This window comes from Trachypithecus francoisi, unplaced genomic scaffold (genome assembly GCF_009764315.1).
Source record: "Trachypithecus francoisi isolate TF-2019V2 unplaced genomic scaffold, Tfra_2.0 Lachesis_group17, whole genome shotgun sequence".
Classification (NCBI taxonomy): Eukaryota; Metazoa; Chordata; class Mammalia; order Primates; family Cercopithecidae; genus Trachypithecus; species Trachypithecus francoisi.
This window is the reverse complement of record NW_022681462.1, coordinates 61,211,862-61,236,631: the sequence shown is the minus strand read 5'-3', so window position 1 is coordinate 61,236,631 and position 24,770 is coordinate 61,211,862. Positions and strand designations below refer to the sequence as shown.

At 41.8% G+C, this 24,770-nt stretch overlaps 1 protein-coding gene across 1 annotated transcript; it reads right to left on the bottom strand.

Annotated features, from left to right (window-relative positions):
* Positions 1-3,153: 3,153 nt before the first annotated feature.
* On the bottom strand, positions 3,154-24,380 carry ATP6V1E2 (ATPase H+ transporting V1 subunit E2). Its single transcript, XM_033175811.1, has 2 exons — positions 23,365-24,380; positions 3,154-4,120 (listed from the first exon to the last, which is right to left on the bottom strand). The coding sequence occupies exon 2, from the start codon at positions 4,017-4,019 to the stop codon at positions 3,339-3,341; it is 681 nt and encodes a 226-aa protein (XP_033031702.1). The 5' UTR covers positions 4,020-4,120; positions 23,365-24,380; the 3' UTR covers positions 3,154-3,338.
* Between the last annotated feature and the right edge of the window lie 390 nt (positions 24,381-24,770).

Sequence of the window (24,770 nt, the reverse complement as noted above, 5' to 3'; positions counted from 1 at the left end):
TTCAGTCTGGGCAACAGAGCAAGACCTTGTCTCAAAAACAAATAAAATAAAACAAACACACACACAGAAACAAAAACAAACAAACAAAAAACCCCACCAACCTCCAGAGCAACACCCTGTAATGAGGCCCATCTTTCCACCTTCATCCATGGTCTCTTCCTCCTCACCCCTCACATTCCATCACCCCAAACTACACAAAGCTCCTCTAATGCGCCCTGCATTTTCACACCTCAGGGCCTTGGCACATGCTTTCCTTTCTTTGCCTGGAGGGTTTTCCCCAGCTCAACTGCCAGCGCCCAGGAACCCTTCTGTTACCCTCCCTTCCTGCCACCGTCTTCCCACAGGGTTTCCCATCAGCACTAGGCTGGCACTTGCCACATTGTATCATTATCATGATCATCATCTGTTTATGTGTCTATGACTCCACAGTGCCTGGCTCATCACTGGCATTTAGAAAATGTTCATTGAGGCCAGGTGCAGTGGCTTGCATCTGTAATCCCAGCACTTTGGGAGGCCGAGGCGGACAGATCATGAAGTCAGGAGTTCGAGACCAGACTGACCAATATGGTGAAACCCCGTCTCTACTGAAAATGCAAAAATTAGCCAGGTATGGTGGCACGCGCCTGTAGTCCCAGCTACTTGGGAGGCTGAGGCAGAAGAATCACTTGAACCCAGAAGGCAGAGGTTGCAGTGAGCTGAGATTGCGGCACTGCACTCCAGCCTGGGTGACAGAGCTAGACTCCGTCTCAAAAAAAAAGAAAAAAAAAGCTCATTGAATGACTAAATTTGAAACTCAAAAGGGCCCACATAGAAGACACCCTGTGGGGAGTCTGTCCAGCTGACAAAGACCCTTCTTTCTCTGGGAACTGCCCCAGACACCAACTGGACCATAGGTAGACACCTGACCCCAGTTTGGCCAAATAGATTCCCTCCTGGGAAAGTGGAATGGACTTCAAGAGAAGCAAGTTTGTTTCTGGAACTATAACATGTCAACTTTGGAACTGTGGGGCATGCATACTCTACCATTTAAACTGGGCAACAGAGAAAGTCACTCCTTAAAGAAAGAAAAATGGCCACATAAAGGATTTCAGATGGCTTTCTGAGTCCCAGTTCCAGCCCTCTCCTGAGATCACGAAGGATTCCTGTTCTGGGTTCTGTGAGACACCCCCATGCACTAGTAGCCTATCCCCTTACTTTGTGTTTGAGTTTCATGAAGTTTCTGTTCCTTACAGAGTCCTAACCACACAGGCCAACCTTTGCCCTCAGCAGAGCATCTTGGGATTTCTTTTCTTCAAAAAAATTCTATTTTAATAAATAAAGCAACATCAGATATGGACTAGACCTTAAATCACACATACTTATGCAGAACCCGCTATGTAATCTGCAGAGCCCAGTGCAAAATGAAAATGTGAGATCTGGCCAGGCACGGTGGCTTATGCCTGTAATTCCACACTTTGGGAGGCTGAGGCGGGTGGATCACCTGAGGTCAGGAGTTCAAGACCAGCCTGGCCAATATAGTGAAACCCCGTGTCTATTGAAAATACAAAATTAGCCGGGTATAGTGGCATGAGCCTGTAAGGCTGAGGCAGGAGAATCACTTGAACCCAGGAGGCAGAGTTTGCAGTGAGCCACTATTGTGCCATTGCACTCTAGCCTGGGCAACAGGAGAGAAACTCCATCTCAAAAAAGAAGAAGAAGAAGGAGAAAGAGAAGGAGAAGGAGAAGAAGACGGAAGAAGAAGAAAGGAAGAAAGAAGAAAGAAGAAGAAGAAAGAAGGAAGAAGGAAAAAGGAAGAAGGAAGAAGAAAGAAGAAGAAGAAAGAAAAGGTGAGATTCTTTGTTCAAAAAGCAGGAAAGAAGTGCCATGAACGGCACTAAAGTATAAAGCTTTTTTCTTTCTTCTGTAGTCTCTTCTTGACTTTTCACAGTGTTTATTTGCTATTTAATGTCTTTTTAAGTGAAGAAAATTTAAATTATTAGCATGAATTCTACCATTTAAAGTTTAAATTATTAGCATGAATTCTACCATTTACTTTTCTATTGTGCAGTGCCTACATGCCAAATCACAAAAATTATATAATCTGTATTTCTTGGCTCCTCCCAGAAGGTGCCTCACACGGGCCAGAAAAGATGCATCCAAGTTCCCCCAGGCACTGAACTATCCAAGGGAGGACGCTGCCAGGCACAGGGATACTTTGCAGGACAAGTGCAGACATTCACAAGCTCCTGAGGGTCCTGCCCTAAGACTCTGGTGCGGCAAGTTTGGCAGTGGTTGGCTCCCCCTTCCCACTAGCCACCAGTGTGGGCCTGAGCCAGGATCAGGGAAGCTGAGCTGGCATCTCTCCTTCCAGTGAGCGGGCTGCCCTATAGCGGACAGTAACTCCTAGGGTCTTTAAACCTCTACACCAGGACGGGCTCAGTATATGGTGGGTAATAAGAGACTCACCCCTTCCCCCAAGTTGTCTACTGAATATGCCACGGAGCTGCCAGCCTTGGGCAGGGATTTCTGGCCCTGAAACTCCACAGAGCATGAAACCCCATTCTGACCCTCCCTGCATGTACACCAGGCCCCCGCCAGGGGCAGAGGGAAGCAGTGCTCACTGGGTGAGGTGGAGGAAGGCTGGGCCTCAGGACACCAGAGGACTGGGAAATGGTTAGCCAACAACCCATCCAAAGAAGGTAGGTAGATTTTGGGAGTCAGTACCATGCGTGAGCCAAGACTCCAAACCCCTGGCACATGCCCCAATGTTCCATCAAGTGTCACTTACAAAACACACATTCAAAGATGAAAGTAGGAATTTCAGGGCAGCAAATACAGATCACTAAACCCCAGGTGCTGGGCCCTTCGGAGCATGGGTCCCTGTGTGATTGTGCTGGTTGGATGCCCATTAAGTTGATTCTGGACATGTGAGGAAAACCTCTAGACCTCATTAAATAACATAAGTTTGGGTACCGAAGCTGAAACAAAGGAAGAAAAACACACTTCACACGCATATTAAACTAGAGCACCCAGCTCCACAGGCCAAGAACACTATTCACATCTCACACATTCACCACCTGAGGCCAAGCTGAAGAGCAGATGTCATCACTCCCTCATCCCAGACTGCAGAACGGACCAGAAGCTGTGGCGTGTATGGATGAATTGGAATTTGAATTCTGAGCATTCATTTGGGCTTTATTTCAAAGTTAACACTTTAGCCATCCAAGGGGTATTTCATGAAGAAAAACAGAACAATATCAGAGCACCAAAGAGGAGGAAACACTACTAGTTTCCTTTCCCCCCCAAAACTTAAACTTTTGTGGTTTGGTGGTTCAACACTAGCTTCACTTCCCAGAGGCTTATATAAAGAACTTTCTGTTGGCGTTAGCACCAAACAAGGCCATTCGTATTTCTGGCATCTTTTCCTTGGCTGAGAGATCCAGTCGGCTTTCCAAGGTATTTGAAACCTTTATTCTCTGATTGCCACTGTAGACCTCCACACCTCCAGCTGCATTCACAGCCAGGTATGCCTCTTGATCAATCTGGACCTCCACATGTTTTTGGGAAATTGTCATGTATTTGGGGATGGCTTTTTGCACAGCAGCCTCCACCAGGAGGAGGTCCTGTGGCCGGCAGCGCACAATCATCACAGGTTCCAGCAGTCGGAGCAGACCCTGGAGCACCAGTTTATCCAGAAGCCCCTGGTAGACCTCTGGGTTCTCCACAATCCGGCTGAGTCTCAGCTTCGCCTCACTGAGCAAATCCGAGATGAGGTCATCTCGGGCTCTCAGGACTTTCAGCCTTGCCTGATTCCTCATGGTGGACATCTGGATTTTCTTCTGCTGCTCTATCTGCTTCTCCTTTTTCTTATAATACTCCATAATCTTCAGTCGTTGGGTTTGCACAAGGCGTCCTTTCTCAATGTTAAACTCTTCCTCAGCCTTGGCATCGATTTCCTCTACTTTCTCATTGGCTTCCTGCTCAATGAAAGCCATCATGTGCTTAATCTGCTTTTTCACATCGACATCACTCAGGGCCATGGCTACTCTCAGAGGGGATGGCAGAGAGGGAGCTGGCACACTGTTCGGCTCCTTTAACTTAGGACAATTTCAGGAGTGTCTCTGGAATTTCATTTTCTCCGCTATACCAGTGAACAACAGGACGAAAGAGAAAGTCAGAGGCTTTAGAGGAGGATTGCAGAGACTGTATATATACCCCTTACTTCACAGATGAGGAAACTGAGGTTCAGAGAGGGAACACAATTTATCCAAGTTTATACTCTAGAAGAACAGAGACTTGAACCTGGGTCTCCAGAATTCCATCCCTGCTACACTCACTATCATTGTCATCAAATAATAATGAGACAGTTAGGGCAGACCTAGTCCAGAAGCTCTCTATGGAGCAGTGGCCTGAGACTCAGATAGCAAGCCAACAGCATAGAAACACCAAATTAATATATAAATGGAAAGTATATCCACATTTTGGGGTCAGGAGGGTTGGGGAAAGTCTTAAGAAACTCGTGGTCAGCCAGGATTTAATCCAGAAAGGCTGCCTGGAGATAGGAGGGTTGTAAGAACCTTCAAATGATACAGAGAAAAGGAACACTACTAAGCAGAAAATGGCACCTTGGAGAGATGAGATTTGCTTTGTAACCTAGCATGAGATCCATCCTAAAGAATGTTCCATATGCACTTGAGGAGAATGTGTATTGTGCTGCTGTTGGTTGGAATGTTCTGCATATATGTCTGTAAGGTCCATTTGGTCTATAGTGTTGTTCAAGTTCTCTGTTTCTTTACTGATTTTTTGTCTGCATATTCTATCCATTATCTATTCACTTCCCAGAAGTTTATATTTAAAAACTTTATGGCTGGGCACAGTGGCTCACGCCTGTAATCCCAGCACTTTGGGAGGCCAAGGCAGGTGGATCATGAGGTCAGGAGATAGAGACCATCCTGGCCAACATGGTGAAACCCCGTCTCTACTAAAATCCAAAAATTTAGCCAGGCATGGTGGCGCATGCCTGTAGTCCCAGCTACTCAGGAGGCTAAGGGAGGGGAATTGCTTGAACTCAGGGGGCAGAGGTTGTAGTGAGCTGAGATCGCACCACTGCACTCCAGCCTGGTGACAGCAAGACTCTGTTTCAAAAAACAAAACAAAACTTTATATACTTTATATAAGTCTAGACCTCCCCACTTCCCCAGAGCTCATATAAGGGAAGGGGGAGAGATTGAAGGTGGTCTTTTTACTGGAAGTGATTTCCAAACCTGGACGTATATCTGAACCACTTGGAGGATCTTTAAGAAACATAGCTTTTAGCGTGGTGACTCATGCCTGTAATCCCAGCACTTTGGGAGGCCACGCTGGGTGGATCACCTGAGGCCAATAGTTCAAGACCAGCACTTTGGGAGGCCGAGACGGGCGAATCACGAGGTCAGGAGTTCGAGACCATCCTGGCTAACACGGTGAAACCCCGTCTCTACTAAAAAATACAAAAAGCTAGCCGGGTGAGGTGGCTGGCGTCTGTAGTCCCAGCTACTTGGGAGGCTGAGGCAGGAGAATGGCCTAAACCCGGGAGGCGGAGCTTGCAGTGAGCTGAGATCCGGCTACTGCACTCCAGGCCGGGCGACAGAGCGAGACTCCGTCTCAAAAAAAAAAAAAAAGACCAACCTGGCCAACATGGTGAAATCCCATCTCTACTAAAAATACAAAAATTAGCTGGGCGTAGTGGTGGCTGCCTGTAATCCCGGCTACTCAGGGAGCTGAGGCAGGAGAATCACTTGAACTTGGGAGGTGAAGGTTCCAGTGAGCTGAGCTTGTGCTATTGCAGTCCAGCCTGGGTGACAAGAGTGAGATTCTGTCTCAAAAAATAAATAAATAAAAAGAAAAAAGAAAAAGAAAATATAGCTTTTAAGGCCCCAACCCTATGCCTACTGAATCAGAATCTCTGCCAGTAAGGTCTGGGAATCCATATCTTTAAAAGGCTCCTGGGATGCTCAACAAGCCCAGGAAAAGGATGTATGAACAAAATGAGAATATCAAAAAAGATATAGAAAATATGAAAAAGAACCAAACAAATGTTGGAGCTGAAGAATACAATAACTGAACTGAAAAAACTCACTAGAGGAGTTCAACAGGAAAAGATCAGTGAGCTTGAAGATACAACATTTGAAATTATCCAGTCAAAGGAGAAAAAAAAAAAGAAGAATGAGAGAGAGTAAAGAAAGCCTAAGAGACTTATGGGACACCATCAAGCAGACCAATATATGCATTATGGGAGTCTCAAAAGAAGGCTGGGAAAAAAGGATAGAAAGTTTTTAAAGAAATAATGGCCAAAAACTTCTCAAATCTGGGGAGGGAAATGTCTATCCACATTCAAGAAGTCTAATGGACTTGAACTAAGATAAACCCAAAAAAGTCCTTATCAAGACACATTATAATCAAATTGTCAAAAGTCAAAGACAGAGATAATTTTGAAAGCAGAAAGAGAAAAGAGTCTCATCACATATAAGGGAGCTTCCATAAGACTACCAGTGGATTTCTCAGTAGATATCTTGTAGTACAGGAAAGAGTAAGATGATATATTCAAAGGGCTGGGAAAAAAAAAAAAAAAAACCCTGCTAATCAAGAATACTATACTTGGAAAAACTGTCCTTCGAAAATGAAAGAAAACTAAAGATTTTGCTAGATAAACAAAAGCTGAGGAAGTTCATCACCACTAGACCTACCTACCTTACAAGATATACTAAAGGGAATCTTTCCATTTGAAACAAAAGGCCACTAGACAGGATATGAAAGTATAAAGCTCACTAGTAAAGATAAAGCTACTGGCAAATACAGAATACTGTAATACGGTAATGGTGGTATGTAAATCACTTTTAATTCTGGTATAGAAGTTAAAAGGTTGGGGGGCGCCCAAGATGGCCGAATAGGAACAGCTCCAACCTCCAGCTCCCAGTGTGAGTGACACAGAAGACGGGTGATTTCTGCATTTTCAACTGAGGTACTGGGTTCATCTCACTGGGGTGTGTCAGACAGTCGGTGCTGGTCAATGGGTGCAGCCCAACCAGCGAGAGCTGAAGCAGGGCAAAGCATTGCCTCACCTGGGAAGCACAACGGGGAAGGGAATTCCTTTTCCTAGCCAAGGGAAACTGAGACACACAACACCTGGAAAATCAGGTAACTCCCACCCTAATACTGTGCTTTACCAAGGATCTTAGCAAACGGCACACCAGGAGATTATATCCTTGGCCTGGAGGGTCCCACGCCCACAGAGCCTCCCTCATTGCTATCACAGCAGTCTGAGATCTAACTGCAAAGTGGCAGTGAGGCTGGGGGAGGGGCACCTGCCATTGCTGAGGCTTAAGTAGGTAAACAAAGCCACTGGGAAGCTTGAATTGGGTGGAGCCCACCACAGCTCAAGGAGGCCTGCCTGCCTCTGTAGACTCCACTTCTGGGGATGGGGCATAGCTAAACAAAAAGCAGCAGAAACCTCTTTAGATGTAAATGTCCCTGTCTGACAGCTTTAAAGAGAGCAGTGTTTCTCCCAGCACAGAGGTTTAGATCTGAGAAAGGAAAGACTGCCTGCTCAAGTGGGTACCTGACCCCTGAGTAGCCTAACTGGGAGACATCCCCCACTAGGTGCAGACTGACACCTCACACCTCACACGGCTGGGTACACCTCTGAGACAAAGCTTCCAGAGCAAGAATCAGACAGCAGCACTTGCTGTTCAGCAATATTCTAGCTTCTGAAGCCTCTGCTGCTGATACCCAGGCAAACAGGGTATGGAGTGGACCTCAAGCAAACTCCAACAGACGGGCACCTGAGGGTCCTGACTGTTAGAAGGAAAACTAACAAACAGAAAGGACACCCACACCAAAACCCCATCAGTAAGTCACCATCATCAAAGACCAAAGGCAGATAAAACCACAAAGATGGGGAAAAAGCCGTACAGAAAAGCTGGAAATTCAAAAAACGAGAGCACATCTCCCCCCTCCAAAGGAACGCAGCTCATTGCCAGCAATGGAACAAAGGTAGACGCAAAATGACTTTGATGAACTGAGCGAAGAAGGCTTCAGTCGATCAAACCTCTCAGAGCTAAAGGAGGAACTACGTACCCAGTGCAAAGAAATTAAAAACCTTGAAAAAAGAATGGAAGAATGGATAACAAGAATAACCAATGCAGAAAAGTCCATAAACAAACTGACAAAGATGAAAACCATGACACAAGAACTACGTGACATATGCACAAGCTGCAGTAACCAACTCGATCAACTGGAAGAAAGAGTATCAATGACTGAAGATCAAATGAATGAAATGAAGCGAGAAGAGAAGTTTAGAGAAAAAAGAGTAAAAAGAAATGAACAAAGCCTCCAAGAAATATGACATTATGTGAAAAGAACAAATCTACGTCTGATTGGGGTGCCTGAAAGTGACGGGGAGAATGGAACCAAGTTGGAAAACACTCTGCAGGATATTATCCAGGAGAACTTCCCCAACCTAGCAAGGCATGCCAACATTCAAATTCAGGAAATACAGGGAACACCACAAATACACTCCTTGAGAAGAGCAACTCCAAGATACATAATTGTCAGATTCACCAAAATTGAAATGAAGGAAAATTATTAAGGGCAGTCAGAGAGAAAGGTTGGGTTACCCACAAAAGGAAGCCCTTCAGATTAACAGCAGATCTCTCGACAGAAACTCTACAACCTAGAAGAGAGTGGAGGCCAATATTCAACATTCTTAAAGAAGAGAATTTTCAACCCAGACTAGCATATCCAGCCAAATTAAGTTTCATAAGTGAAGGAGAAATAAAATTCTTTACAGACAACCAAATGCTGAGATTTTGTCACCACCAGGCCTGCCCTACAAGAGATCCTGAAGGAAGCACTAAACATGGAAAGGAACAACCGGTACCAGCCATTGCAAAAATATGCCAAAATGTAAAGACCATCAATGCTAGGAAGAAACTGCATCAACTAACAAGCAAAACAACCAGCTAATACCATAATGACAGGATCAAATTCACACATAACAATATTAATCTTAAATGTTAATGGACTAAATGCTCCAAATAAAAGACAAAGACTGGCAAATTGGATAAAGAGTCAAGACCCATCAGTCTGCTGTATTCAGGAGACCCATCTCACATGCAGAGACATACATAGGCTCAAAATAAAGGGATGGAGGAAGATCTACCAAGCAAGTGGAAAACAAAAAAAGGCAAGGGTTGCAATCCTAGTCTCTGATAAAACAGACTTTAAACCATCAAAGATCAAAAGAGACAAAGAAGGCCATTACATAATGGTAAAGGAATCAATTCAACAAGAAGAGCTAACTATCCTAAATATATATGCACCCAATACAGGAGCACCCAGATTCATGAAGCAAGTCCTTAGAGACTTACAAAGAGACTTAGACTCCCATACAACAATAACGGGAAACTTTAACACTCCACTGTCAACATTAGACAGATCAATAAGACAGAAAGCTAACAAGGATATCCAGGAATTAAACTCAACTCTGTACCAAGTGGACCTAATAGACATCTACAGAACTCTCCACCTCAAATCAACAGAATATACATTATTCTCACCACCACATCACACTATTCCAAAATTGACCACATAGTTGGAAGTAAAGCACTCCTTAGCAAATACAAAAGAACAGAAATTATAACAAACTGTCTCTCAGACCACAGTGCAATCAAACTAGAACTCAGGACTAAGAAACTCAATCAAAACTGCTCAACTACATGGAAACTGAACAACCTGCTCCTGAATGACTACTGGGTACATAATGAAATGAAGGCAGAAATAAAGATGTTCTTTGAAACCAATGAGAACAAAGATACAACATACCAGAATCTCTGGGACACATTTAAAGCAGTGTGTAGAGGGAAATTAATAGCACTAAATGCCCACAAGAGAAAGCAGGAAAGATCTAAAATTGACACCATAACATCACAACTAAAAGAACTAGAGAAGCAAGAGCAAACACATTCAAAAGCTAGCAGAAGGCAAGAAATAACTAAGATCAGAGCAGATCTGAAGGAGATAGAAACACAAAAAACCCTTCAAAAAATCAATGAATCCAGGAGCTGGTTTTTTGAAAAGATCAACAAAATTGATAGACTGCTAGCAAGACTAATAAAGAAAAGAGAGAGGAATCAAATAGATGCAATAAAAAATGATAAAGGGGATATCACCACCGACCCCACAGAAATACAACCACCATCAGAGAATACTATAAACACCTCTATGCAAATCAACTAGAAAACCTAGAAGAAATGGATAAATTCCTGGCCATATACACTCTCCCAAGACTAAACCAGGAAGAAGTTGAATCCCTGAATAGACCAATAGCAGGCTCTGAAATTGAGGCAATAATCAATGGCCTACCAACCAAAACAAGCCCAGGACCAGACAGATTCACAGCCAAACTCTACCAGAGGTACAAGGAGGAGCTGGTACCATTCCTTCTGAAACTATTCCAATCAATAGAAAAAGAGGGAATCCTCCCTAACTCATTTTATGAGGCCAACATCATCCTGATACCAAAGCCTGGCAGAGACACAACAAAAAAAGAGAATTTTAGACGAACATCCCTGATGAACATTGATGCAAAAATCCTCAATAAAATACTGGCAAACCAAATCCAGCAGAACATCCAAAAGCTTATCCACCATGATCAAGTGGGCTTCATCCCTGGGATGCAAGGCTGGTTCAACATATACAAATCAATAAACGTAATCCAGCATATAATCAGAACCAAAGACAAAAATGACATGATTATATCAATAGATCCAGAAAAGGCCGTTGACAAAATTCAATAGCCCTTCATGCTAAAAACGCTCAATAAATTCGGTATTGATGGAACATATCTCAAAATAGTAAGAGCTATTTATGACAAACCCACAGCCAATATCATACTGAATGGGCAAAAACTAGAAGCATTCCCTTTGAAAACTGGCACAAGACAGGGATGCCCTCTCTCACCACTCCTATTCAACATAGATAGTGTTGGAAGTTCTGGCTAGGGTGCATTCAATTAGGAAAAGAAGAAGTCAAATTATCCCTATTTGCAGATGACATGATTGTATATTTAGAAAACCCCATCATCTCAGCCCAAAATCTCCTTAAGCTGATAAGAAACTTTAGCAAAGTCTCAGGATACAAAATCAGTGTGCAAAAATCATAAGAATTCTTATACACCAATAACAGACAGAGAGCCAAATCATGAGTGAACTCCCATTCACAATTGCTTCAAAGATAATAAAATACCTAGGAATCCAACTTACAAGGGATGAGAAGGACTTCTTCAAGGAGAACTACAAACCACTGCTCAGTGAAATAAAAGAGGACACAAACAAATGGAAGAACATACCATGCTCATGGATAGGAAGAATCAATATTGTGAAAATGGCCATACTCCCCAAGGTAATATATAGATTCAATGCCATTCCCATTAAGCTACCAATTTCTTCACAGAATTGGAAAAAACTGCTTTAAAGTTCATATGGAACCAAAAAGAGCCTGCATTGTCAAGATAATCCTAAGCCAAAAGAACAAAGCTGGAGGCATCACACTACCTGACTTGAAACTATACTACAAGGCTATAGTAACCAAAACAGCATGGTACTGGTACCAAAATAGAGATATAGACCAATGGAATAGAACAGAGCCCTCAGAAATAATATCACACATCTACAACCATCTGATCTTTGACAAACCTGACAAAAACAAGAAATGGGGAAAGGATTCCCTATTTAATAAATAGTGCTGGGAAAATTGGCTAGCCATAAGTAGAAAGCTGAAACTGGATCTTTTCCTTACTCCTCATACGAAAATTAATTCAAGATGGATTATGGACTTAAATGTTAGACCTAAACCATAAAAACCCTAGAAGAAAAGCTTGGTAGTACGATTCAGGACATAGGCATGGGCAAGGACTTCATGTCTAAAACACCAAAAGCAATGGCAACAAAAGCCAAAATGGACAAATGGGATCTAATTAAACTAAAGAGCTTCTGCACAGCAAAAGAAACTACCATCAGAGTGAACAGGCGACCTACAGAATGGGAGAAAATTTTTGCAATCTACTCATCTGACAAAGGGCTAATATCCAGAAACTACAAAGAACTCAAACAAATTCACAAGAAGAAAACAACCCCATCAAAAATTGAGCAAAGGATATGAACAGACACTTCTCAAAAGAAGACATTTATACAGCCAACAGATACATGAAAAAATGCTCATCATCACTCGCCATCAGAGGAATACAAATCAAAACCACAATGAGATACCATCTCACACCAGTTAGAATGGCAATCATTAAAAAGTCAGGAAACAACAGGTGCTGGAGAGGATGTGGAGAAATAGGAACACTTTTACACTGTTGGTGGGACTGTAAACTAGTTCAACCATTGTGGAAGACAGTGTGGCGATTCCTCGAGGATCTAGAACTAGAAATACCATTTGACCCAGCCATCCCATTACTGGGTATATACCAAAGGATTATAAATCATGCTGCTATAAGGACACATGCACACATATGTTTATTTTGGCACTATTCACAATAGCAAAGACTTGGAATCAACCCAAATATCCATCAATGACAGACTGGATTAAGAAAATGTGGCACATATACACCATGGAATACTATGCAGCCATAAAAAGGATGAGTTCAAATGTTTAGGGGCGGAGCCAGATGGCCGAATAGGAACAGCTCCAGTCTCCAACTCCCAGCGCGAGCGACACAGAAGACCGGTGATTTCTGCATTTTCAACTGAGGTACTGGGGTCATCTCACTGGGGAGTGCCGGACAATCGGTGCTGGTCAGCTGCTGCAGCCGGACCAGTGAGAGCTGAAGCATGGCGAGGCATTGCCTCACCTGGGAAGCGCAAGGGGGAAGGGAATCCCTTTTCCTAGCCAGGGGAACTGAGACACACAACACCTGGAAAATCGGGTAACTCCCACCCCAATACTGCGCTTTAAGCAAACTGGCACACCAGGAGAATATATCCCACACCTGGCCGGGAGGGTCCCACGCCCACGGAGCCTCCCTCATTGCTAACACAGCAGTCTGTGGCGATCTAACCGCAAGGCAGCAGTGAGGCCTGCCATTGCTGAGGCTTAAGTAGGTAAACAAAGCCGCTGGGAAGCTCGAACTGGGTGGAGCTCACAGCAGCTCAAGGTAACCTGCCTGTCTCTGTAGACTCCACCTCTGGGGACAGGGCACAGCTAAAAAACAACAGGGGAAGCAGCAGAGGCCTGTGCAGATGCGAACGACTCTGTCTGACAGCTTTGAAGAGAGCAGTGGATCTCCCAACACGGAGGTTGAGATCTGAGAACGGACAGACTGCCTGCTCAAGTGGGTCCCTGACCCCTGAGTAGCCTAACTGGGAGACATCCCCCACTAGGGGCAAACCGACACACCACACTTCACACGGTGGAGTACACCCCTGAGAGGAAGCTTCCAAAGTAAGAATCAGACAGGTACACTCACTGTTCAGCAATATTCTATGTTCTGCAACCTCTGCTGCTGATACCCAGGCAAACAGGGTCTGGAGTGGACCTCGAGCAATCTCCAACAGACCTATAGCTGAGGGTCCTGACTGGTAGAAGGAAAACTATCAAACAGGAAGGACACCTATACCAAAACCCCATCAGTACATCACCATCATCAAAGACCAGAGACAGATAAAACCACAAAGATGGGGAAAAAGCAGGGTAGAAAAGCTGGAAATTCAAAAAATAAGAGCGCGTCTCCCCCTGCAAAGGAGCGCAGCCCATCGCCAGCAACGGATCAAAGCTGGTCAGAGAATGACTTTAATGAGATGAGAGAAGAAGTCTTCAGTCCATCAAACTTCTCAGAGCTAAAGGAGGAATTACATACTCAGCACAAAGAAACTAAAAATCTTGAAAAAAGAGTGGAAGAATTGACAGCTAGACTAATTAATGCAGAGAAGGTCATAAACAAAATGACAGAGATGAAAACCATGACACGAGAAATACATGACAAATGCACAAGCTTCAGTAACCGACTCGATCAACTGGAAGAAAGAGTATTAGCGATTGAGGATCAAATGAATGAAATGAAGCGAGAAGAGAAACCAAAAAAAAAGAAAAAGAAATGAACAAAGCCTGCAAGAATTATGGGATTATGTAAAAGACCAAATCAACGTCTGATTGGGGTGCCTGAAAGTGAGGGGGAAAATGGAACCAAGTTGGAAAACACTCTTCAGGATATCATCCAGGAGAACTTCCCCAACCTAGTAGAGCAGACCAACATTCAAATTCAGGAAATACAGAGAACGCCACAAAGATATTCCTCCAGAAGAGCAACTCCAAGACACATAATTGCCAGATTCACCAAAGTTGAAATGAAGGAAAAAATCTTAAGGGCAGCCAGAGAGAAAGGGCGGGTTACCCACAAAGGGAAGCCCATCAGACTAACAGCAGATCTCTCGGCAGAAACTCTACAAGCCAGAAGAGAGTGGGGGCCAATATTCAACGTTCTTAAAGAAAAGAATTTTAAACCCAGAATTTCATATCCAGCCAAACTAAGTTTCATAACTGAAGGAGAAATAAAATCCTTTACAGATCAGCAAATGCTTAGAGATTTTGTCACCACCAGGCCTGCCTTACAAGAGACCCTGAAGGAAGCCCTAAACATGGAAAGGAACAACCAGTACCAGCCATTGCAAAAACATGCCAAAATGTAAAGACCATCGAGGCTATGAAGAAACTGCATCAACTAACGAGCAAAATAACAGTTAATATCATAATGGCAGGATCAAGTTCACACATAACAATATTACTTAAATGTTAATGGACTAAATGCTCCAATTAAAAGACACAGACTGGCAAACTGGATAAAGAGTCAAGACCCATCAGTCTGCTGTATTCAGGAGACCCATCTCACATGCAGAGACATACATAGGCTCAAAATAAAGGGATGGAGGAAGATCTACCAATCAAATGGAGAACAAAAAAAAGCAGGGGCTGCAATCCTAGTCTCTGATAAAACAGACTTTAAACCATCAAAGATCAAAAGAGACAAAGAAGGCCATTACATAATGGTAAAGGAATCAATTCAACAGGAAGAGCTAACTGTCCTAAATATATATGCACCCAATACAGGAGCACCCAGATTCATAAAGCAAGTCCTTAGAGACTACAAAGAGACTTAGACTCCCATAAAATAATAATGGGAGACTTCAACACTCCACTGTCAACATTAGACAGATCGACGAGACAGAAAGTTAACAAGGATATCCAGGAATTGAACTCATCTCTGCACCAAGCAGACCTAATAGACATCTATAGAACTCTCCACCCCAAATCAACAGAATATACATTCTTCTCAGCACCACAACGCACTTATCCAAAATTGACCACATAATTGGAAGTAAAGCACTCCTCAGCAAATGTACAAGAACAGAAATTATAACAAACTGTCTCTCAGACCACAGTGCAATCAAAGTAGAACTCAGGACTAAGAAACTCAATCAAAACCGCTCAACTACATGGAAACTGAACAACCTGCTCCTGAATGACTACTGGGTACATAACGAAATGAAAGCAGAAATAAAGATGTTCTTTGAAACAATGAGAACAAAGATACAACATACCAGAATCTCTGGGACACTTGAAAGCAGTGTGTAGAGGGAAATTTATAGCACTAAATGCCCACAAGAGAAAGCTGGAAAGATCTAAATTGACACTCTAACATCACAATTAAAAGAACTAGAGAGGCAAGAGCAACACATTCAAAAGCTAGCAGAAGGCAAGAAATGACTAAGATCAGAGCAGAACTGAAGGAGATAGAGACACAAAAAACCCTCCAAAAATCAATGAATCCAGGAGTTGGTTTTTTGAAAGATCAACAAAATTGACAGACCGCAGGCAAGACTAATAAAGAAGAAAAGAGAGGAATCAAATAGACGCAATAAAAAATGATAAAGGGGATATCACCACCGACCCCACAGAAATACAAACTACCATCAGAGAATACTATAAACACCTCTATGCAAATCAACTAGAAAATCTAGAAGAAATGGATAATTTCATGGACACTTACACTCTCCCAAGACTAACCTAGGAAGAAGTTGAATCCCTGAATAGACCAATAGCAGGCTCTGAAATTGAGGCAACAATCAATAGCCTACCCACCAAAAAAAGCCCAGGACCAGATGGATTCATAGCTGAATTCTACCAGAGGTACAAGGAGGAGCTGGTACCATTCCTTCTGAAACTATTCCAATCAATAGAAAAAGAGGGAATCCTCCCTAACTCATTTTATGAGGCCAACATCATCCTGATACCAAAGCCTGGCAGAGACACAACAAAAAAGAGAATTTTAGACCAATATCCCTGATGAATATCGATGCAAAAATCCTCAATAAAATACTGGCAAACTGGATTCAGCAGCACATCAAAAAGCTTATCCACCATGATCAAGTGGGCTTCATCCCTGGGATGCAAGGCTGGTTCAACATTCGCAAATCAATAAACGTAATCCAGCATATAAACAGAACCAAAGACAAACCACACAGATTATCTCAATAAATGCAGAAAAGGCTTTTGACAAAATTCAACAGCCCTTCATGCTAAAAACGCTCAATAAATTCGGTATTGATGGAACATATCTCAAAATAATAAAGCTATTTATGACAAACCCACAGCCAATATCATACTGACTGGGCAAAAACTGGAAAAGTTCCCTTGAAAAACTGGCACAAGACAGGGATGCCCTCTCTCACCACTGCTATTCAACACAGTCTTGGAAGTTCTGGCTAGGGCAATCAGGCAAGAGAAAGAAATAAAGGGTATCCAGTTAGGAAAAGAAGAAGTCAAACTGTCCCTGTTTGCAGATGACATGATTGTATATTTAGAAAACCCCATTGTCTCAGCCCAAAATCTCCTTAAGCTGATAAGAAACTTTAGCAAAGTCTCAGGATACAAAATCAATGTGCAAAAATCACAAGCATTCTTATATCCAGTAGCAGACAAACAGAGAGCCAAATCATGAATGAACTTCCATTCACAATTGCTTCAAAGAGAATAAAATACCTAGGAATCCAACTTACAAGGGATGTCAAGGACCTCTTCAAGGAGAACTACAAACCACTGCTCAGTGAAATAAAAGAAGACACAAACAAATGGAAGAACATACCATGCTCATGGATAGGAAGAATCAATATCGTGAAAATGGCCATACTGCCCAAGGTTATTTATAGATTCAATGCCATCCCCATCAAGCTACCAATGAGTTTCTTCACAGAATTGGAAAAAACTGCTTTAAAGTTCATATGGAACCAAAAAAGAGCCCGCATTGCCAAGACAATCCTAAGTCAAAAGGACAAAGCTGGAGGCATCACGCTACCTGACTTCAAACTATACTACAAGGCTACAGTAACCAAAACAGCATGGTACTGGTACCACAACAGAGATATAGACCAATGGAACAGAACAGAGTCCTCAGAAATAATACCACACATCTACAGCCATCTGATCTTTGACAAACCTGAGAGAAACAAGAAATGGGGAAAGGATTCCCTATTTAATAAATGGTGCTGGGAAAATTGGCTAGCCATAAGTAGAAAGCTGAAACTGGATCCTTTCCTTACTCCTCATACGAAGATTAATTCAAGATGGATTAGAGACTTAAATGTTAGACCTAATACCATAAAAACCCTAGAAGAAATCTAGGTAGTACCATTCAGGACATAGGCATGGGCAAGTACTTCATGTCTAAAACACCAAAAGCAACGGCAGCAAAGCCAAAATGGACAAATGGGATCTAATTAAACTAAAGAGCTTCTGCACAGCAAAAGAAACTAGCATCAGAGTGAACAGGCAACCTACAGAATGGGAGAAAATTTTTGCAATCTACTCATCTGACAAGGGCTAATATCCAGAATCTACAAAGAACTCAAACAAATATACAAGAAAAAAACAAACAACCCCATCAAAAAGTGGGCAAAGGATATGAACAGACATTTCTCAAAAGAAGACATTCATACAGCCAACAGACACATGAAAAAATGCTCATCATCACTCGCCATCAGAGAAATGCAAATCAAAACCACAATGAGATACCATCTCACACCAGTTAGAATGGCAATCATTAAAAAATCAGGTGTTGGAGAGGATGTGGAGAAACAACAGGTGTTGGAGAGGATGTGGAGAAATAGGAACACTTTTACACTGTTGGTGGGATTGTAAACTAGTTCAACCATTATGGAAAACAGTATGGCAATTCCTCAAGGATCTAGAACTAGATGTACCATATGACCCAGCCATCCCACTACTGGGTATATACCCAAAGGATTATATATTATTCTACTACAAAGACACATGCACACGTATGTTTATTGCGACACTATTCACAATAGCAAAGACTTGGAATCAACCCAAATGTCCATCTGTGACAGACTGGATTAAGAAATGTGGCACATATACACCATGGAATACTATGCAGCCATAAAAAGGATGAGTTTGCGTCCTTTGTAGGGACATGGATGCAGCTGGAAACCATCATTCTTAGCAAACTATCACAAGAAGAGAAAACCAAACACCGCATGTTCTCACTCATAGGTGGGAACTGAACAATGAGATCACTTGGACTCGAGAAGGGGAACATCACACACTGGGGCCTATTATGGGGAGGGGTGAGGGGGAGGGATTGCATTAGGGAGTTATACATGATATAAATGATGAATGGATGGGTGCTGACGAGTTGATGGGTGCAGCACACCAACATGGCACAAGTATACATATGTAACAAACCTGCACGTTATGCACATGCACCCTAGAATTTGAAGTATAATAAAAATAAAAAATAAAAGGATGAGTTCGTGTCCTTTGTAGGGACATGGATGTAGCTGGAAACCATCATTCTCAGCAAACTATCATAAGAACAGAAAACCAAACACCACATGTTCTCACTCATAGGTCGGAATTGAACAATGAGATCACTTGGACACAGGAAGGGGAACATCACACACCAAGGCCTATTGTGGGGAGGAGAGAGGGGGGAGGGATAGCATTAGGATATATACCTAATGTAAATGACAAGTTAATGGATGCAGCACACCAACATGGCACCTGTATACATATGTAACAAAACTGCATGTTGTGCACATGTACTCTAGAACTTAAAGTATAATAAAAAAAAAAAAGAATGCTGTTTTCTTAGCTTGAGCTAAAGCTGTATCAAACAGCTATTCATAATTAATTTTTTTGTAAAATAGATATAGGCCTTTCATGTGACTCATATTAAATGTACAATGCTCTTATTAGATAGCTATAGCACTAGCAATAGTTACCGTTCATAAAAATAAAATTTTAGTGCTCGCTTCGGCAGCACATATACTAAAAATAAAATTTTAAAAAGGCAAAATTAATTAATTAATTAATTAATACTTTTTTGTTTAAAAAAGTTAAAAGGCAAAAGTATAAAAAGTAACTATAATTTAAAAAATGTGTTAATGGATACATAATATAAAAAGATGTAATTTGTGATATCAATAACAATGTTGAGGGGGTAAAAAAAAGAGTTTTTGCTTGTGATTGAAGTTAATTCATCAGCTTAACATAGACAGTTAAAATTACAACATGTTTCATGTTAGCCCACAGCTACCATAAAGAAAATACTTATGGAAGTTACACAAAATAAAATGTGAAAAGGATTGAAGTATGTTGCCACCAGGGGCTGGGGGCAGGTGTGGGAGAGTCAAACACAAGGAAGATAGCAAGAGAGGAAAAGAGAGTCAAAAAGCCGTGAGACAAAAAAACAGTTAACAAATGGCAAGTCAGTCTTTCTCTATCAGTAATTACTTTAAATATAAATGGATTAAATGTTCCAATCAAAAGATATAGAGTGGCTGAATGGATTAACAAAAGAAACAAGAGCTTACTATTTGCTGTCTACAAGAGATTAATTTTAGAAATTAAGGACACACAGACTGGGTGTGGTGGCTCATGCCTGTTATCCCAGCACTTTGGGAGGCCAAGGTGGGCAGATCAGGAGGTCAGGAGATCGAGACCATCCTGACTAACACTAAAAATACAAAAAAATTAGCCAGGCATGGTGGTGGGCGTCTATAGTCCCAGCTATTCAGGAGGCTGAGGCAGGAGAATGGTGTGAACCGGGGAGGCAGAGCTTGCAGTGAGCCAAGATCGTGCCACTGCACTCCAGCCTGGGTGACAGAGTGAGACTCCATCTCAAGAAAAAAAAAGAAATTAAGGACACACACAGGCTGAAGGTGAAAGATGGAAAAATATATTCCATGCAAAAGTAACAAGAGAGGGCAGGGGTGGCCATACTTATGTCAGACAAAATAGACTTTAAGTCAAGAACTGTCATAAGAGACAAAGACATTATATAATGATAAAAGGGTCAATTCACCTGGAAGATAGAACATTTATATATGTATCCAATGTCGGAGCACCCAAATATATGAAGCAAGCATTCACAGAACCAAAGGAAGAAATAGACAGCAATACAATAATAGTAGGAGATTTCAATACCCTACTGTCAAAATGGAGAGAATATCCAGACAGAAAATCAGTAAAGAAACAGAGAACTTGAACAACACCATAGACCAAATGGACCTTAAAGACATATATGCAGAGCATCCCACCCAACAGCAGCACAACACACATTCTTCTGAAGTGCACATGGAACAGTCTTTAGGACAGATCACATGTTAGATTATAAAACAAATCTCAATAAATTTAAGAAGATTGAAATCACACCAGGTATCTTTTCCAACTGTATGGGATGAAACTGGAAATCAATAGCCAAAGGAAAATTAGAAAACTCACACATATGTGGAAATCAAACAACACATTTTTGAACAACCAAGGGTTAAAGAATAAGTCAGACCACGTGCAGTGGCTCATGCCTATAATCCCAACACTTTGGGAGGCTGAAGCAGGAATCGCTTGAACCTGGGAGTGTGAGGCTGTAATAAGCTAATGAGGTGCCACTGCACTCCAGTCTGGGCAACAGAATGAGACCCTGTCTCTAAAAAAAAAAAAATTTTAAAGAATAAGTCAAAAAGAAAACTAGAACATATCTTGAGAACAAATGAAAATGAAAATACAACATACCAAAGCTTATGAGGTGCAGCAAAAGCAATTCTAAGAGGAATGTTTATAGTAGTAACATCTACATTAAAAAAAAAAAAAAACTCTCAAATAAGTTACCTAACTTCACACCTCAAGGAACTAGAATACTTGTTTACTGAAAACTATAAAACATTGCTTAAAGAAGTTAAAAACACAAATAAATGGAAAGACATCCCGTGTTCATATGTTGGAAGAACTAATATTGTTAAAATGTCCATACTAATCAAAATGATCTACAGATTCTGTGCAATCCCTATCAAAATCCTGACGGTATTTTTTGCAGAAATAGGGTGGGAGAATTCTAAAATTCATATGGAATCACAAAGGACCCCAAATAGCCAAAAACAATCTCGAGAAAGAGCAACAAAGCTAGAGGTCTCACACTTCCTGACTTCAAAATATACTACAAAGTTAAAGTAATTAAAACAGTATGTTACTGGCATAAAGCTAGATATATAGACCAATGGAAAAGAATGAAGAGCCCAGAAATAAACCCCACATTTACAATCAAATGATCATCAATAAGGGTGCCAAGACTACATAATGGGGGGAAGGATAGTCTCTTCAATAAATGATGTTGGGAAAACTAGATATCCATATGCAAAAGAATGAAAAGGGACCCTAATTTTAAGCATACACAAAAATCAACTAAAAATTGATTGAAGATTTAAACATAAGGCCCGAAACAGTAAAATTCCTAGAAAGAAACATGCGGGAAAAGCTTCATAACATTGGTCTTGATGATGATTTCTTATATATGACACAGCACAGACAACAAAAGCAAAAATAGACAAATGAGATTGCATAACATTTAAAAGCGTCTGTGCAGCAAATCAAACAATCTACAGAGTGAAAAGGTAACCAGTGGGAATGGGAAAAATATTTGCAAACCATACATCTCATAAGAAGTTAATATCCAGAATACATAAGGAACTCTTACAACTCAAAGCAAAAGCAACAACAACAAACTTGATTTTAAAATGGGCAAAACACCTGAGTAGACATTTCTCCAAAGAAGACATACAAAGGCCAACAGGCATAGGAAAACACATGCTCAACATCAATCATCAAGGAAATGCCAAGCAAAAGCACAATGAGATATAACTTTACTCCTGATAGGATGGTCATTATTTTTTTAAAAAGAAGAAAGAAAAAGAAAATAACAAGTGTTGGCAAGGATGTGCAGAAACTGGAACTCCTGTGCACTGGGTTGGTGGGAATGTAAAATGATGCAGCTGCTATGGAACACAGTATAGTGGTTATTCAACAAGTTAAAAATAGAATTACCATATAATCCAGCAATCCCACTTCTGGGTATTTATTCAAAAGAACTGAAAATAGAATCTTGAAGAAATGTTTGCACACCAATGTTCAGGGAAGCATTATTCAAAATAGCCAAGAGTAGAAACAATCTACATGCTTATTGATGGATGGACAAAGAAAATGTGTATACATAAAATGGAATATTATAAAGCCTTAAAAAGGAAGAAAATCCTGTCACATGTCACAACATAGATGGACTTTGAGGACATAATTCTAAGTAAAATAGGCCCATCATAGAAGATTAAATACTGCATGATTCCACTTATGGGATATTTAAAGTAGTCAAACTCATGGAACCAGGAAATATTAATAGAATGACAGTTTCCAGGGGTGGGGGTAGGGGAAATGGGGTTCTGTTCAATGGGTGTAGTTTTTGTGATGCAAGATGAAAAAGTTCTAGAGACCTGCTGTACGGTAATGTGCATACAGTTAACAGTACTGTACCATCCTCTTAAACATTTGTTATACAAACACACACACACACGTGCACACATACACACACACACATGCTATCCCAGAAAGCTGTACCACTTACCGAGCTTGGTGGAAAAACCACCCAGTGTTTGTGACAAAGACCAAGCCCTTGGGTTCAACCTTACAAAATGTTGTTGGAAGTCAGAAAGAAAATTTATTTAGCCCATCCACTCCATTCATTACTTTAGGATGTACTTTTAAAAAAAAAAAAAAAAAAACTCTGCATTTTTGTAACTATAGCAAAAGTATTTTCTGTGCCTAAATAAGACAAGTCAAGTGTGTGTGTGTGTGTGTGTGTGTGTGTGTGTGTGTGTTTTAAGGCTCCCTGGGTAACCCTGATGCTGACCAGCTTTAGGAACCACTGTCAATGAAAGCAGAGAGAGTACAAGGTCCAGGAAGCCTCAGGTTACGTGTATATAGGAAGAAATACACTAGGTGAAGCCTTACCAGTCTCCTGCCAGGGGCCTGCCTTTGCTCTGGCCCTGGGAGTCTGCACACAGAATGTGGAACTTGGAATGCACGCTGGAACCTGGCACTGTTGATTCCGTCTTCACACAGATGACCCCTGCAGTCTGACCAGGCAGCTTGAATCCAAACAGCCAGGCTGTCACTGGGGAAGGCTGGCCAAGTTTGCCAAGAGGAGGCCAAAAGGGATTTCCTTGGCACCTGGGGCCATGACCAGGGTTATCCTTGCACACTCAGAATCTCAGTTAAGTTGGCACATGGTAGCCTTTAGCTCTGGGGTGGGCTCACCTTAACAGGTACGCATGGGGACCCAGGCAGCCAGTTTGCTAATTTACCCACGAAAAGTACAGCTGTCATGTTGGTGGATCATGGCCTCCTTTCCTTCTATGTGAGTTGCACGTGAAGCCAAATCTGAAGGTTGTTGAATAAGAAATCAGCACAAGCAAAATTCACCAGATGGTCTTCAAGAGAGCCACACCCACAACAGGGGATGCTGTGTTCCAGCTCATGAGGGAGGACATCCTCTTCATGCCCAGATAGGGCCTAATGGGCATCGTCAGCTTCCACAGCGTCGGCGTGGGCTCTGCAGTTAGACTGCTAGAATTCAGATCCTGATTCTGCACTTATCATTTGTATGACTTTGGCAAGGCAGTATACCCCTCAAGGCCTCAGTTTCCTCATCTGTATAATAAAAATAATAGCAGCCACATCATTGGATTTTTGTAAGGATTAAATGAAAGAAGTGAGATGTTTAGCACAATGCTAGGTGTGGTTAATCTTCATGTCTGGTAGTTATTATTATCATCATGACCACTACTACTATTATTATTGTCCTTGTCTCCTCTGATTTAGGCCTCACTCTTCATCACAGTTGTTCTGTGTGTATAGGATACCTATGAATGATTAGGTTTCCACTCACTAAAGTGGAAACATATTCTAGTCTTGCCTCTTTGTAACAAACTTAGCAGCCCTGCCTGGAGTTAGTGACCGTCCTCTCCACAACACTTCATGGTACCTTTGCCCACAGTCTCAGGTGGCCAGCCATATCCTTTGTGATGGTGGTGGAAGTTCCTGAATTCCAGGGGATGAGGTGGAAGTCATCTCACAGTCTGTCACACATCTTTGCGCCTGAATCTGCAGTCCTGAGTTCTCGTGTCCCCTCCCTGCATCCCCACTTCTAAATAGCTCATTCGTGCTGGGACATGAAGGCAGCTGCAGGGTGGGGCAGAGTTAAAAAGCAGGGATGGAGCAAGTGCCTCTGCAGGAACACGTGTGCCTATGTAATGTGTCTGGCAGATGTAACTTCCGGTCTGTCTGGGATAGAGATTATGAGCCCACATGGGCTTGTGACTTAAGCAAAACAACAAAACAAACCAAGAAATGTGAAA